At 31.2% G+C, this 16931-nt stretch overlaps 1 protein-coding gene across 3 annotated transcripts in view; it reads left to right on the forward strand.

Moving 5' to 3' along the window:
* The window catches only part of LOC143076476 (sphingomyelin phosphodiesterase 4-like), a 38572-nt gene extending 23078 nt beyond the window's left edge, over positions 1-15494 (forward strand). For all 3 annotated transcript variants that reach the window (XM_076252268.1, XM_076252267.1, XM_076252269.1), the window contains 10 exons: positions 1430-1575; positions 2212-2302; positions 2880-2986; positions 3371-3494; positions 4427-4466; positions 5957-6129; positions 6958-7167; positions 7899-8051; positions 9012-9140; positions 11688-15494. In XM_076252268.1, the coding sequence (XP_076108383.1) occupies positions 1430-1575; positions 2212-2302; positions 2880-2986; positions 3371-3494; positions 4427-4466; positions 5957-6129; positions 6958-7167; positions 7899-8051; positions 9012-9140; positions 11688-11999 (1485 nt within the window). In that variant the 3' untranslated portion in view covers positions 12000-15494. The remainder of the gene's footprint in view (positions 1-1429; positions 1576-2211; positions 2303-2879; positions 2987-3370; positions 3495-4426; positions 4467-5956; positions 6130-6957; positions 7168-7898; positions 8052-9011; positions 9141-11687) is intronic.
* Positions 15495-16931: the final 1437 nt, after the last annotated feature.

Below are 16931 nucleotides of genomic sequence, written 5' to 3' on the forward strand. Positions count from 1 at the left end.
AAATAAACCACAAACTTACCAAAATGCTTAATGAGTACATTTGTAATTTGGAAAATAATTTTTGTACAGTATTTCTAATAGTAGAGTTTTGTCGAGCCTGCAACTTTTGTTGCAGAAAGCTCGTCATAGGGATAGTGATCCGGCGGCGGCGTTAGCTAACTTTTTAAAAGCTTTATATTTTAGAGGGTGGAAGACCTGGATGCTTCATACTTTGTATATAGATGCCTCATGTTACGAAGTTTCCGTCAGTCACATGTCAAATGTCCTTGACCTTATTTTCATGGTTCAGTGACCACTTGAAAAAAAAGTTCAGATTTTTTGTAATTTTGAATTCTCTCTTATTATAAGTAATAGGATAATTATATTTGGTATGTGCGTACCTTGCAAGGTCCTCATGCCCGTCAGACAGTTTTCACTTGACCTTGACCTCATTTCATGGATCAGTGATCAGTTTTGGTGGTCAAGTCCATATCTCAGATACTATAAGCAATAGGTCTAGTATATTCGGTGTATGGAAGGACTGTAAGGTGTACATGTCCAACTAGCAGGTGTCATCTGACCTTGACCTCATTTTCATGGTTCAGTGGTTATAGTTAAGTTTTTGTGGTTTGGTCTGTTTTTCTCATACTTTATGCAATAGATCTACTATATTTGTTGTATGGAATGATTGTAAGATGTACATGTCTAGCGGGCAGATGTCATCTGACCTTGACCTCATTTTCATGGTTGAGTGGTCAAAGTTAAGTTTTTGAGTTTTGGTCTTTTTATCTAATACTATATGCCATAGGTCAACTATATTTGGTGTATGGAAATATTTTATGATCTATATATGTCAGTCCCGCAGGTTTTATTTGACCTCGACCTCATTTTCACGGTTCATTGCTCAGTGTTAAGTTTTTGTGTTTTGGTCTATTTTTCTTAAACTATAAGTAATAGGTCAACTATATTTGTTGTATGGAAGCATTGTTAGCTGTACATGTCTGTCTGGCATGGTTCATCTGACCTTGACCTCATTTTCATGGTTCATTGGTCTTTGTTTAGTTATCTTGGTTAATGCTTAGTTTATGTGACAGTTTTTAATAAAGCTTTATACTTAGGACTAAGTTTTTAATAAAGCTTATACTTAGGACTATCAACATAATATCAATAATTAGTAAAGAAGGCTAGACATTTCAGCGTGTTCACTCTTGTTAAATTTATTTCTAGTTTTCTTTTTAAAACTTTTTCAGACAGTATTGCTGTACATGTATTTTTATAATTTATTTTTTTTATGTGTCATTTTAGATCATATCAGATTGGTCTGCTTAAAATATTTACGCTCCATCATTTTTTGCCATAATACTTCAAATGTATGTTTTATAATGTAAGAATACACATACTAGTGATGCATTATAATAAAACTTTTCAAGTGACTTTTTACTTTTTTCAGGAACACTTCATGCCAAGTTTGGAGCATGTCAGACTTGTTAGGATGATGATAAAACATGTCCACCATTTTGTTAACACAGCATCACATGATATCATTCCTTCACCCTATCAAACACACCCCATGTCTCCATTGGATGAGTTTAAAAGGTAATCATCATAACAGTATCCGAAATAAATTCAAAATTAAATTGAGGATGGAAATGAGGAATGTGTCAAAGAGACAACAACCCAACCAAAGAGCTGAAAACAGGCCAAGGCCACCAATGGGTCTTCAACGCAGCGAGAAAATCTTGAACCTGGATGCAGGTCAATGCTGATATATTCAACACCACGAAAATTTGTCTTTTTTTTAACTTGATTTAATTGTTAAAGTAAAACTGTTTTTTTTTTATTGTTATCGTGATATTTTAACCTTGATCTTCTTTAAAAAACTTGAGCACAATTTTTGTAATGACATTATCTATTTTATAAATGATAAGTTATAAACTTGATTATTCAACAGTAAACAATATTTACTTACAAATATGTATAAATGGCAAATAACAGAAAATGTACTGTCCATGAAATTATTTACTGTATGTTTTACTTGTTTTTTATAACAGAAGGTTTCTATTTCCAACAGGCAAAGTTAACCTTGTACAATTTTTGGAATTGTTTTTAAGATCTATGGGACATGGTTTTATATGGACATATATTATTGTAACACATATATTTAGTACAAAGTTACCAGAACTTTTTGTTATTTATTTTTATTTGAAAGTCTTGTACATATTATTCTCCTAGGTCCATTATACCCAATATGTTACAGAAGAACATGTATGCCTTCCTTAGACACAGTTTTGACAGATGGCCTCTAGACAATTCATTTAGAATGGTAAGATTTAATATACGTATTAAGAAAAAGAAGATGTGGTATGATTGCCAATGAGACAACTCTCAAAAAGAGACCAAAATGACACAGAAATAAACAAGTATAGGTCACCGTACAGCCTTTAACAATGAGCAAAGCCCATACTGCATAGTCAGCTATAAAAGGCCCCAAAATGAAGGTGTTAAACAATTCAAATGAGAAAACTAGCAGCCTAACTTTTACACAAAAAATAAATGATATACAAATGACAATCAGTGAATTACTTATGACTTGGGACATGCACATACATACAGAATGTGGCAGTTTTAAACATGTTAGTGGGATCCTAACCCTCCCTTAACCCCCTACGCAGAAAGTCAGCATTGATTCATTCAAGTTGTATATTCAACCCCATAAATATTTGTTTTTTGGTTGTTTTATAAATATTGTAATGAAGCAGAGTTGTCTCATTGGCAATCATACCACATCTTCTTTTTTATATTAATACAAACAAATGTGTAAATTATAATCAGAAACAAAACCTTTACATTATTTCTTGAATGTTATCCACTTCATTGATTTGTACCATATCATTCTGAAGGTTCTAGAGACTTGGTTAACCTACATACAGCCGTGGAGATACACAAGTAGATTACCATCAACACGTAGAGACAGCGAAGGAGATACAAAACTGGTGGAAGAAAAATGGTATTGAATAAAAAATATTTAAAAGTTATACTTTAATTACCACATATATGCATGTTTAGCACTTTCAATTCTGAGAGAAGACGGGGAGTAAATTTAACCAGGTTTTTTTCTAAATGATTAAGTGTGCTGCTGCAATTTTAAGTTTAGAAATTGTATTTGTAAGTGAAAGAGGTGCATACATGAAAATTGTTTGAGTAACATCTTGCAAACATCATTGGTGACATCATTTATGATTGTTCTGACATCATTTGTTTTATGAAAAACAACACAAATTCACAAGCTCTGAACAAAACTCATGTTTAAAAGTATTTGAAACTGTTTAATGCTTTATAGATATTCATTATGCACTGGAAAGTTATCGATTATATTTACTTTAAATTTCAGGTTTACATTCATAGAAGACAACCTTTTGTTTTACTCTGTTCTCCTGCAAGAATTCTTCAACAGAGTAAAAAGAATGGATTTGATGAACCTAGCAAACAGTCACATGTTGTATAGAGTGGCCAAAGTAAGTACCGTATTCCCTGTCATGATGAAGGAGGGGAAAGAAGGGGGGTCAAGGACAGACTTGGGTCAATTACATTGGAATGTAATTAATTAAATTACACATTGCATTGCAAAAATGATCAATTACACTAATTATACATTACACAGTTTTGAAAATGTAATTAATTAAATTACAATTACATTACTAAAGTAATTAATTGAATTGCACATTACATTTCATCATGATATTTTTTAACAATATATATATCATACATGTATATATAATGCATGTGTAAAATATTCATGTAAGCATAGTTTAAGCGTTGCATTTGATAATCTCTCGGTGGCTTAGTGGTCTAATTAGTCTATGATCATCTACAGTGATCATTGGTGTGTGTGTTTGCATTTATTTCTTAATTGTCAAGGAATGCCAGATTTTATACCAAAGGCAGATGATTCTCTCTTTGAATTGTGGCTCCTCCAACATTAACTGGTCAAGTCTTTGATATAGCTAAGAGTAAAGCGTGTTAAAAGTGGCATTAAAAATCTACAATAGATTAATCAATCCTTTTATTTTTGAGATTCTAAGGAACAATTTTTTTTGAACAGCAAACTGATCTGAAAGTTTAGTAATATGAAAGGGATGAGGACAATGATGAAGACAATAGACTAAAGGAGGAGGAGGGAGGATGATAGTTAAATCTAGGAGCAAATGTTTCATGCAAATTTAGAATAAACTGAAATATTGGATAAATATTTATCTAATATCTGTTTCAAACTTTTGAAATTTTTACAATGACTTATTATTCATGTTATTGCAAAAAAATATTAGAAAATATTTAAAAAAAAAAAAAAACTTTGAAAGCATTTTGCATTATTCATATGCCATATTTCCTGTTTCACAAAAAATTTTTTTGATTTCTAAATAATAGAAAATTAATCTTTTTTTTTCAGGTTTTCAGGCTAGAAAATTTAGACAGTATGTTAAGACAAGGTAAGAAATGTGCACAGAAAGAAATCTAAATTTTAATTAAAAATTAACACAAAAATGTGTCATGAATTATTTGACAGCAAAAACAAGAGAAATTATCAGGACTGGCCTGCTTTATATATTTATTTACATACATTTGTATCCCCAAAATCAATCCAAACAAGATGGTCTGACAAAGAACAGTAAAACAAACAACACACAGTAAACTAAACACTATGCAAGAGGAACCCTATCTTATTTTCCAAGTGAATCTGTTTCCTTCATTTTGGTCAGTCCTGAAAGTAAAAGACAGATTTATATCAGCAGGTCATGGATAATTAAGAGAAAAAAAAATGTTGATCAAATATATTTTGAAGACTCCTTATTAATTTTGATCAGTAGCTCGACAGTGATGATTTTTTACCTAATAGTCCGCTATAAAAGGCCCCAAAATCGCAAATAAAGAACAAATCAAACAAGAAGTCTGATTAATGTGGTACCTAACACGACAGGGAGATAACTCTGTAAAATCAGCTAAACGTTTTAATTACGTTGTGTCTGAAGGGAATATTTAAAAGCTTCTCAATGATCAAAATAAGTGTATGTCAAACTGCTATATAACCAGTGTATTTTTTCTGACAAAACGGTTGGTTAAAATTTTTTGAAATTTTTATATTTTTGTCAAAGGGTCAAAGTAAATACTTTGTTAAATTTTTATGAAAATTAAGCGAGCCAAATTAATTTTAGTGAAAGTGTTGGGTACCACCTTAATGTACAATAATGAATGAAAAACAAATGTGATATACAGAATTTAATGACAACCACTGACCGTGACAGGCACACACATAATGTGGCAGGGTCAAACATGTTGGCTGGTGCCAAACCCTCCATCAACCAGAGACAGTGGTATAACAGCACAACATATGTTATGTTGACAGATACTTAGAAGAGGGTGGTAAAGGGGGACCCTGAACACGGAAACATGTGAAATAAAAATCAGAAAAACGTTGCACAGAAAATTAAAATCGGACAAAACGAGGCACGAGAAATAAAAAGGGAAATATTAATGGAAAAAGTAAAATAATTTATTAATCAGACATACTTGGAGATTATCTAGTCATTATATAATGGACATGATGACCCTGCAATCACCTTTTAGAGTCTGCTAGTTGCAACTGAGTTGAAAGAAAAATATCATTCATAATAATTAATTTGATAGCAATTTTAAATATTCTTGGAACACATTATTCAAAACAATCTCCGGATTGACTTTTTAATCATATGCTGGACAAGCACGAGAAATTAAGAGAACCTACACGAAACACGGAAAATAAATAAAGGAAAACACGAGGCACGCACGTCAATCAAACACAAGAAAAAGAGAAATAAAACGTCAAAACACGAAAACATGTGAAATAAAAAGGCACGAAAATAACCCTTTACCAACCTCTTAGAAATAACGCTTTGGGGAATGCTTAGCCCAACAACACATGTATTCTTGTTCTAATTTACAGCTGAACAGGAGATGTGTACATCTATATATAGATCCTCTGGTCACATGACACGTGACCTTGGAGGGAGTTACCTGTCACCTGAGTCTAGTCTGATGTTCCACTCACAGATCTCAGACTTGGAGAAGCCAGGATTTCAATATACTCTCATGTTTGGAGAGAAAACTCTTTATTCAGTATGTATTATGTAGTATAACTCTAACTTTAATATGTTAGGCAATTAAGAAGAATTTCTTATTATGGCTGAAAAATAACTACAGACTGAACCATCCTATTTTGATTGATTGATGGATTGTTGTTTGCTTAACGTCCAGTGGCAAATATTTCATGCATATTCAGGACGAGAACAAGTTCACAATAAATACAATATGTAGGTTTATACGATAGAGGCCATCCGAGATGATGGTCGGGGAAATTTTGACTGCCACTGAAAAATGAGGGTATATTAGATAGGGACAGCAATTTTTGCCTTGCAACAGGCCACCTACGGACCCCTCAAAGAGTTGTTGCAAGGGTTCTTAACGTGCAAAGAGCGCGGCACTCTCTTTACACGAGGCATCAGATTTAACGTCCCCCTTTCGGTCGGGAGAAGACCAAGTGACTATATTTCTATTCCCCAGTCACCCTTGGGGTTCCTATTTTGAAGTTATCCACATCCTGAGTATTAAAGAAATTGTAGGTCTTTGGTTTCTGGGTGTCTGGTTATTTAAGAAATCTCGAGATAACTTTTGATTAGAATGATAGCAAATTAAAATCACCTCAATTGTTAATATTTAAGTTCAGCCAAATTTTATCTTGTTGTACCAGAATGGGAAAAGGAAATAAATGTTATATTCTTGCACCATTATACATCTATCCATGGTCATATTTGAAGTCAGCTTATATTGCATTAGATGAAGACATTACTCTAGTTTAATGAGAACATGCAGTAACCTAGTTAGATAATTATATATAAGGGGATAGGTTGAATAATTATGGTAGTCACTGTACCTGTCTTTTTGTAGGTAAAACAAGTATTACAACAATTACAACAAGTTAAAACACAGATCCAGTACCAGCAGGGCAGTAAACCAGTCAGATCCGGTCTGGCAGGATTTTTCTCTGGTTTGTTTGATGATAATTCTGTTGCCGTTGGCGATCTCACTCCAAATGATGCCAAGAAACTACATAAATTCCTTGATGAGTGTATAAAGAATCTCTGCTTTATCTATGATGTAAATACAGTTTTATATTTATTTCTTTAGAAATTCTCAGGTGTGTGTAAATTCGTCTGTGTGCATAATTTTTCATGGTTGACATTTTAACATGAAATAATTATAAAAATAAGTACATAAATACATACTGTGGATTCATTTATTTTCGTGGGTACCAATTTTCGTGGGTACCAATTTTCGTGGATTAAGAAAAACTTGCATATTCATGGATATTTAATTTCGTGGTTTTGCTGAAGTCTGCATACAATTCTATAGAAAAATCATCATTCGTTGAATATTTAATTTCGTGGTTTGACTGTGCCCACGAAATCCACGAAAATTGGTATCCAACGAATAATAATGAATCCACAGTAATCTATTTACAAAATAATTGTGTGTTCTTACACTACTATATCAGCTATATATTGTACTGAAAAGGGGTGTCTTAGAGTGACAAGATATTAATTGTTAAGATTATCTAAGTTACTTTCAGTTCACAATCTTAAAAGAGCAATGAAAAATTAATTTAAAAAAAAAGGAATTATGTTCAAATGATTTTTTCAGAAGTAATTATTGACTATTAGTAAATTTGTGTTCACTTACATGGTAACATATTGAAGTATAACTTTGTATACTATGTATTTAAAAGTTTAATTCTATGATCAATAATTAAGAAACTGAGAATTAGACAGTAAATTGAACAGAAAATCACCAATGTCTTAATATTTATAACACTAATTCTAAAATTACAGTTACCAGAGACAAAGTATTCTATTACCACGAACAACACACAAGATAATAGTTACCATGGAAACTTATCATATAATACAGATTTAGATGACACTTGTCCAGATATAACAGAAACATGTAATGGAGTATCGTTAACAGATATTGGTAGATATCAGGTAATGATGGTGTATAATTGTCTCCCCTGACACACTTACATATTGGTAGATATCAGGTAATGATGGTGTATAATTGTCTCCCCTGACACACTTATATATTGGTAGATATCAGGTAATGATGGTGTATAATTGTCTCCCCTGACACACTTACATAATGGTAGATATCAGGTAATGATGGTGTCTAATTGTCTCCCCTGACACACTTACATATTGGTAGATATCAGGTAATGATGGTGTATACTTGTCTCCCCTGACACACTTACATATTGGTAGATATCAGGTAATGATGGTGTATAATTGTCTCCCCTGAAAAACTTTCATATTGGTAGATATCGGGTAATGATAGTGTATAATTGTGTCCCCGGACAAACTTACATATTGGTAGATATCGGGTAATGATAGTGTATAATTGTGTCCCCTGACACACTTACATATTGGTAGATATCAAGTAATAATGATGGATATTTGTCTCCATTGCCACAGTTCCAATTTTGACAACGTCAACAATTGTTAAAGTTTGTGATTAAGGTAGTTGTGCCGATTCAAGTTCAACTATTGTAAATGTTTATGATTAATAGGTCTGGGCAAAGACAACAATAGTTTAAAATGTTTGTTTTTTATGTTATGTCAGCATCTTTTACACAGATAAGTTTTGTTCATTTGAGTTTAGTGTCAATATTTTGAATTGCACATGAAATTTTCTCAAGAATTGAAATAGCTTTTACAAATAATTATCCCCCCCACTCTCATAAATTATTGCAATGTTTTTATTAATTTGAGACAAGTATTATAATATTACGAGTTAACATTTTTTGTCTGATTATTATCTGTTCTACAAAACATTTAAATGATAAATGTATGCTATGTTTTCTAAATAACCAGTATTCATTTGTCATATATATACAGGGATTATGGTGAAAAATTTAACCATTATGTATATTGTTATTATTTTAACTGTAGGTTATAAACAAAATGAAAAGATTTGAAGTGATGTACTCTGGTGACCCTGATCTTCAGCCTATCAGAAGCTATGAAAATGCTACAACAGTAAGACTGCTACATCAGTTTTGTTCCTATATAAATACACAGGTAATAATGCTTCACAGATTATACTCAGGTGTAAGAATGATAATTCTAATGCAACAACGTTTGTAACGTTCATTTTGATTGGATAACGTCATTTATTTACATGGCATTGTCAATTGACAATTGATGCTATGGGACGTTCGCGCAAGCGCAGACAGCATATGCCAAATTTTAAATACATGTTTTAACGTTGATTTCTGTCAGTTTCATTAGAATGGAGATAACAATATTGTATTTTAAGCTCCGACGGCATCAATTGGGGATTTGATGGTCGCAAATACCCGTTTACTGTCTCCGCTAACGCGTCGCCAGTAAACTTAATTTGCGACCATCAAATCCCCAATTGATGCCGTCGGAGCTTAAAATACAATACAGTTATCTCCTAAATGCTGTTTTTGTTTAAAAAAACAAACCTTTTACTTATAATCAATCTTAGAGAGACTAATTCAACTATGAATGGTTTATTGTTTTTGAGGTTGAGCTTTAAAAAGAACCTCATTACAGTTTTATACAACCTCAAAAAAAAATTGCGGTCATAAATTGCTTTGTCGTCGGTGGTGTCGGAAGACATTTGGTTTCTGGACAATAAAATTAGTTTTAAGTGTATGGATCTCTATGAAAGTTAAGTAAAAGGTTCAATACCACAAAAAAAAATTGTTTGGGTGGGTCATTTTTTGTCGAGCCTTTGACTTTAGTCAAAAAAGCGAGACTAAGCGATCCTACATTCCGTCGGCGTCGGCGTCGGCGGCGTCCACAAATATTCACTCTGTGGTTAAAGTTTTTAAAATTTTAATAACTTTCTTAAACTATACTGAATTTCTACCAAACTTGGACAGAAGCTTGTTTATGATCATAAGAAAGTATCCAGAAGTAAATTTTGTAAAAATAAAATTCCATTTTTTCCGTATTTTACTTATAAATGGACTTTGTTTTTCTGCGAGGAAACATTACATTCACTCTGTGGTTAAAGTTTTAAAAATTTTAATAACTTTCATAAACTATCCTTGATTTGTACCAAACTTGGACAGAAGCTTGTTTATGATCATAAGATAGTATCAAGAAGAATATTTTGTAAAAATAAATTTCCACTTTTCCGTATTTTACTTATAAATGGACTTAGTTTTTCTGCGAGGAAACATTACATTCACTCTGTGGTTAAAGTTTTTAAAATTTTAATAACTTTCATAAACTATCCTTGATTTGTACCAAACTTGGACAGAAGTTTGTTTATAATCATAAGATAGTATCAAGATGAAAATTTTGTAAAAATAAATAAGTATTTTACTTATAAATGGACTTAGTTTTTTTGCCAGAAACAAAACATTCACTCTGTGGTTTAAGTTTTTAAAATTTTTATAATGTTCTTAAACTATCCTGGATTTCTACCAAACTTAGACAGAAGCTTGTTTCTGATCATAAGGTATTATTCAGAAGTAAATTTTGTAAAAAAAAAATTCACTTTTTCCGTATTTTACTTATCAATGGACTTAGTTTTTCTTCCAGTTAACATTACATACAGTCTGCAGTTAAAGTTTACACAACATTTATTAGATTCATAAACTATCCTGGATTTTTTACCAAACTTGGAAGCTTCTTTCAATCAAAAGACAGTATCGAGAGGGAAATTTTTATTGATGTTTTTCCTCATTTTGTTGAGTCTGCGATTAACAGCAAAAGTAGGCGAGACACTGGGTTCTGTGGAACCCTTACAAATTTTTTTTCCCTCAAGATTTAAGAAATAGTCAATTTTCCAAAGAAAATTGGATGTAGCAATTCATTTTGCTAATTCTTTATATATAGTCTGAAAACAGATTTACAAAGTATTGCACAAAGCACATTGTAGTGCGCTACAGCAAGAAATCTAAAATTGAATGAAAATTCAAATCATATAACCAATTTCAAGTTCTTTGACTACATTTATTCTATTATGTGTCAAATATTTAATAACAATTCAAATTAAGACCTGTATCAAGCTCCAATATTGTGTCCATTTTTTTACCCAACTGTTCAGGGTTTGGACATCTGCGGTTGCATCCAATTGCGCTCGGTGAAGCAGTTCATTCAAATTGACATGCTTCTAGGTTGATGAAAAAATGATTACTTTGAATGAAAAAAAAAGCTAGAAAAATTCTCAATGAGAAGGTATTCACAAATACTTGAAAATAAATAAAACAGACACCTGGTGTTCACCTCATAGTCTTCAACATTAGACAAATGCTGAAATTATAGGACAAGCTCTAAACAGAAAAAGAGTCTTAGATAAGAACCTACTTTAAAAAGTGCTTGTCTAGTCAAATTGTGAATGAGTTCATAATAGGCAACCAAATTTCTAACAGTAACTAGAGCATTTCCAGATAGATTCCATTAGTTTGCAATAACTTCGGCAGCCTCGACATTTACCACTTAGAAACAAATTATAATGATTTTGTAGGTTTAATTGAAAGTTTTGTTTATTTTAACAAAGGTCATTCTAAATATTAGCTTTCAATTAAGTTATAAGAATTTATTATTTCGATAAAAAAGAAAATGGAAGTATTCTTTTTTTTTCAGTTTTCAAATGAGATCCAAACAGTGTATGAAAGAAGAGATCTGATTGGCAGATTAGCTCAAGTGTATTTTGCACCTGCCATACCAAGAGATAAAAAACCAAGTTCTCCAATATCTGGCAAAAATTTAGATGAACTACGAAGACCAAAACTGAGATTAAGATTTTTAGCCAGTTATTCAACAATGTTATATTTAGCTATATTGTTTGTGTTTTTAAATGTGTGGTTAGGTGTTGGACCGTTACAGTATGTTTTACTGTTACTTGGCTGTACATTGTTCTTTGGCTTTTTACGGGCATTAGTTACATCTTCATAACATCAGACATTTTATGTACGTTAATTCAAACAAGTAGATTCTGGCTTTAGTTTCATATAATATTACAATATAAGATTTCCTATAATCAGGGTATTAAACATGGTCAAAATATCACTCCCTTGAATACCATTTTGTTACGGTAAATTCTGGAAATAATGTGAATTTGGGTAGAATTGCTGTTATAAGTAAGTGCATTCGGATATTTGATAGATATATCTGTGTGCCGATTCTTCCGTAACTGCAATGATTAATTGCATTTTATCCATTCTTCAAAATCTTAAAAAAACAAATATATGCAATTATTTCTTAATAAACAGTATTAACATGTTTAAAAGCAAATTCTACTTTTTCTTGTGAAAGGAAACTTTGATCTTTTGAAGGTGATATATGAATGAATGTGGTAAGTCTTCAGATTTGTAATATTTTATGAAGCTGTAACAAAAGGAAGGAACATATGAATTATCTTCATTATTTCAGTTTGCACAATGAATACTGTTGCTATATGAAATGTATATTTTTGTATGGAATGAAATGACTTATTAATATGATTTTGTATAACACCATTTACAATAGAATGGTGATTGTTAAATATAGATATCAAATATCAAAGTTATGTAAATAAAATAGAGTTGTTGTAATAGAAATCATAATGGATTTGTCCTGTTAAAGAAATCAAATAACATTTTCATGAATTTTATGTTTGAATGATTTGAATGAATTGAATGAATTTGATTAATGAATTTAAGAACTGACATTTTATATTTATATAACATGTATATCATATTTATATGTATTATAATTGTCAACTCAAAAATTCTTGCCATGTTTTTATTATGGCAAAAATAGATTGGGTAGCTATCACAAAAATAATAACTCACATTTTTAAGCATATTTGTTTTGCAAGATTACCTTGAATTGCTATTGCTAATCTCATGTTTGGGGAAGACGGCTTCAAGCCGTCAATCCCCAATGGGGTTGACCAGAGTGACATTCCCTCACATCATTCATTTTGTTTTTATAGTGTGGAAAACCCCCAACAAATCTTACTAAGAATGATGAGATGGGGAGACACAAATGAATAAATTGACTTTAAACACTTTTTTACACATTTCCCTTCTGTTTCTCTCGAAATTATCGTATATCGAGCTCTCCTTTACACTATTTACGTTTCTTTTACAATCCGGAAAAATCAGTATGACGAGATATTCTAAATATATCCAACCTACATTATATTTTATAGTGACGTCATTGTTGGCATGCCACACTACGCAAAAACAGGGATATCCTTCACTGGTTATTTAAATCATTCTCAAAGATTGTGCACTTATTAAAAAATAGTATTTGTTGAATTTAAACATAATGATGTTTGCTGTAGATGATTTAAACATCAACATGCAATACTTTAATTTGTAGGTCAACAACTTTCAAAGTAAACAGGAAGTCCGAGGGGCTACATGAGATCGGGGAGAGAAACGATCTTTTCCATTTTTTTCTGTAAAACTCTGTTTTGAGAATCTTCCTCCAATTCAGGAGCACCTCAATTTATGAGCTAATTATCCACTAAAATAAACACTTAAAATGTGACATTTAGTATATGATAAGTAGTCTTTCATTAAAACTAAATTTTGTGTACCAACATAATCATTGTAATAGTTACAAAAAAATTACAAATGTTGCATTTTGTAGTTTAAACCTATTTATTCATGAAATTTTACAAATATTTCAAAATGTAGGATTTGGAAACAAGCTTCACACAGTTTACATCAATCATATTGTTATTTTTATTAGTACCTGTATCCCTGTGATGAGAGATATAAATGGGAACTTTATCAATGGAAATTTAAAACTGAATAGATTTTTCAGTCCTAACTTTCTCAAGAAAAAAATTAAAAATTTTAAGAGTACTGTCACAAAAAATGGAAAATGGCCCTAGCCTACAGTTCAGTCGTACACTATTAAGATTTCAAAAATAATTGTAGTTGTTGTTAAATGACAGAATTCAACTAGTTGAATTTTAGATAATTAACTATCAACTTTAATTGAATGTTTAGATTTAGAAGATGCAGATCTCTTCCATTGGTCTAAATTGAATCCTAAACTAAAGAAACGAAATTACATTAAACAACAATTGATTCCAATAGTGTCAACCTTCCACATGTTCTAGCTGTTCTTTTTTTCATTCTTTATATGAAGACTATCAAAAGATAACCCCAACTCCCCAACCCCCACCCCAAAAAAATGAAATAGAAACAAGGGCCGTCTTTCCCCTCAGAGCTATTCAGCTCTTTGTTTTTTTCTATTGTTTAACAATGGAAATATTATTTACATTAGATGTATGTTTCATTATAATTACATTATTTTGATTGGCTAACACCAATCTTGCATCATTCTGAAATTAAATTTTATTTCAAAATGAAATGCAACATTCCTGAGGACACGAACTTCCACAATAAAAGTGCACAGGTAAATAAAATCATTTGTGTGTTCATGATCTTTAGAAAAAAAATGTAATTATTAGTATTGAAAGCTTCTTTTTGTTATTATAAGTAAAAGCATTGACTGAGAACAACTTTTTAAAAATGGAGCGCTTCCCCACTTTAAAATTCAAATTCAAAATAATATTTGGTCAACACTTTTATACTCCAACAAAGGAGTAGGGACAATAAGGTCCTTAGTTGGCCCAAAAATTACTGCAAATCATACATATTTATAAATTACTGAACAATATCTAAGGTACAAGGTATTCAGAAAAATAAAACAGTTTTGGACATTGAACAAGTTACCATGGCAACAAATCATGACTTAATTTGCATATTTTGTAAAATTTCGTGATTTGCTTTGTTTTTCATCTAATTTTTAAGTATATTTTAGATTGAAAAAGTATGTGCGCACCCAAGAAACAACTTTATGTTTAGTAAGATTTTGTCAATAGTTATAATAAAGATTCTGTTAAATTATTTTGTTGTTTCTTGGATGCGCACGATGTTTCCACAACAGAATTAAAGACAGAAAACTGCATAAATTCTGTATTTTTTTATCATTTTTGTGAAAACAGTACATATTATGACGTAATTGTGACGTCATCTCATAAAAATCTTAATGTTTTTCATTGATATTTCTTGAGCCTATGCATTTCTAAACATTATGTGCCAATTTGAGAAAGTTATCAAACATTTTATTTCCTTGAAAAGGAGGTCCATGACCTATCAATATTTTTAGCTTTTCTTTATCCTTAATTGATGCTCTACCAGCTTATAGTATCAATTTTAAATTCTTAATTTATTTTTCACCTTACCTCACCTTAAGTACATCCTTAAATATCTTTATTTTAAATATCTTGGTATTATGTTGTCATAAAGCTGATTATTGTACTTTGTTTTAATTTAATTATTGTCGGCAAATATTGAAATACACTAGATATATTAAATACAGGTGAAATGAACATACATATATGAAATGGCATAACAACACAAAATAAATGCTTAGTTTCTCAAATATTTTCACTTTCTGTTTGTGATCTGGCCTATTGTTCATTGTGGTAGAAATTTTTTAGAATTACTGAATTCAGGTATGAGTTGATTAGATTTTTATTGGTTTTGATTTATGTAAAGACTTAATTATTTATCAATTTTAAGTGTTTGATTGGTGTTTCAACTGTTTTGACACTGACAGTAAAATCACCAAAATACCAAAATTAAGGAAAAGTCAAAATGGAAAGTCCATACCATAATCAAATTACAAAATCAAAAGCTCAAACAAGTCAAACGAATTAATAACAACTCATATTCCTGACTTGGTACAGACATTTTCTTATGTAGATGGAATGCAATATATTTTGCTGTTGAGAAATGCTGTTGTTATGTCTGCTTAGAAGAAGGGAGCCTTTGTTTTCTGGTACAGTCGAACCACGTTGTGTCGAAGTCGAAGGGACCGGACCAAAGTATTCGACTCATCCGAGGTTAGAAATTTAGAATGCATGAAATACGGTATGAGATTTGTGTAAACTAGATACGATGAACAGTGTGCCTTTTCCATTCAATCTCCATTTTTGGTCCTTCGTAATAATTAAAAACACAAGTACAGATACAAATCATGCACAAATAAAATCAATAGTCTGCACAAATATTTACAATGGTCAGTCACTATAAATTATGAAATCACGTGCGGCACGAAGTAAGTTCTCTCATGAGGTCGTCTGCTTTACATTAAATTATCATGAATTTATTATAATTGTCCTAATCCTTTTATCTATTGTAGTTAATGAGTTTTAAATCTAACGATTCATTTAATCTCAGCTTTGGTCATTTAAATTTGTTTCTTTTTTATCTCAGGTAAAAAATGCTCAACACACTAACATTCCGCTTGAACGATCAACAAAGGTGTTAATTAGCGGCCAACATAAACATGTCATTTTAACTTTTATATACAAACAAGTATGTTTACTCTGCTTTAATCTCTTTTGAAAATGATTAGTTGACATAAGAAATACATCCGACTTAAATTTTTATCTTCATGATCATTAGGTCTGCATCTTTCGAAAATTCTTACTTTCGAAGTTTGAGACATCGGGGTCAATTTACATTAATTTTACTTCGACAGGACTATAAAATTTACTCGACTTAACCGAGTATTCGAATCAACCGAGTTCGACTCATCAGAGGTAATTATGCATTGATCAAAAGGGAATTTTACCGGGACTGCGAAATTACTTCGACTCATCCGAGTTTTCGACACAACCGAGTTCGACTCAACGAGGTTCGACTGTATTTGTGTCCTTAGCTAATTTGTTCGGCAATATTAAACATTTGGTTAAAGGTAGTGTGTGAAGTTGTCTCATCAAATTGATTAGGATGTTGCATTTGTACTTGTTAACAATTAATGCCTTATTACGGTTTTGATCCAAATTGTGTATATCACTAGAAGTAAGAGTTG

Source organism: Mytilus galloprovincialis, chromosome 5, assembly GCF_965363235.1.
Source record: "Mytilus galloprovincialis chromosome 5, xbMytGall1.hap1.1, whole genome shotgun sequence".
Classification (NCBI taxonomy): Eukaryota; Metazoa; Mollusca; class Bivalvia; order Mytilida; family Mytilidae; genus Mytilus; species Mytilus galloprovincialis.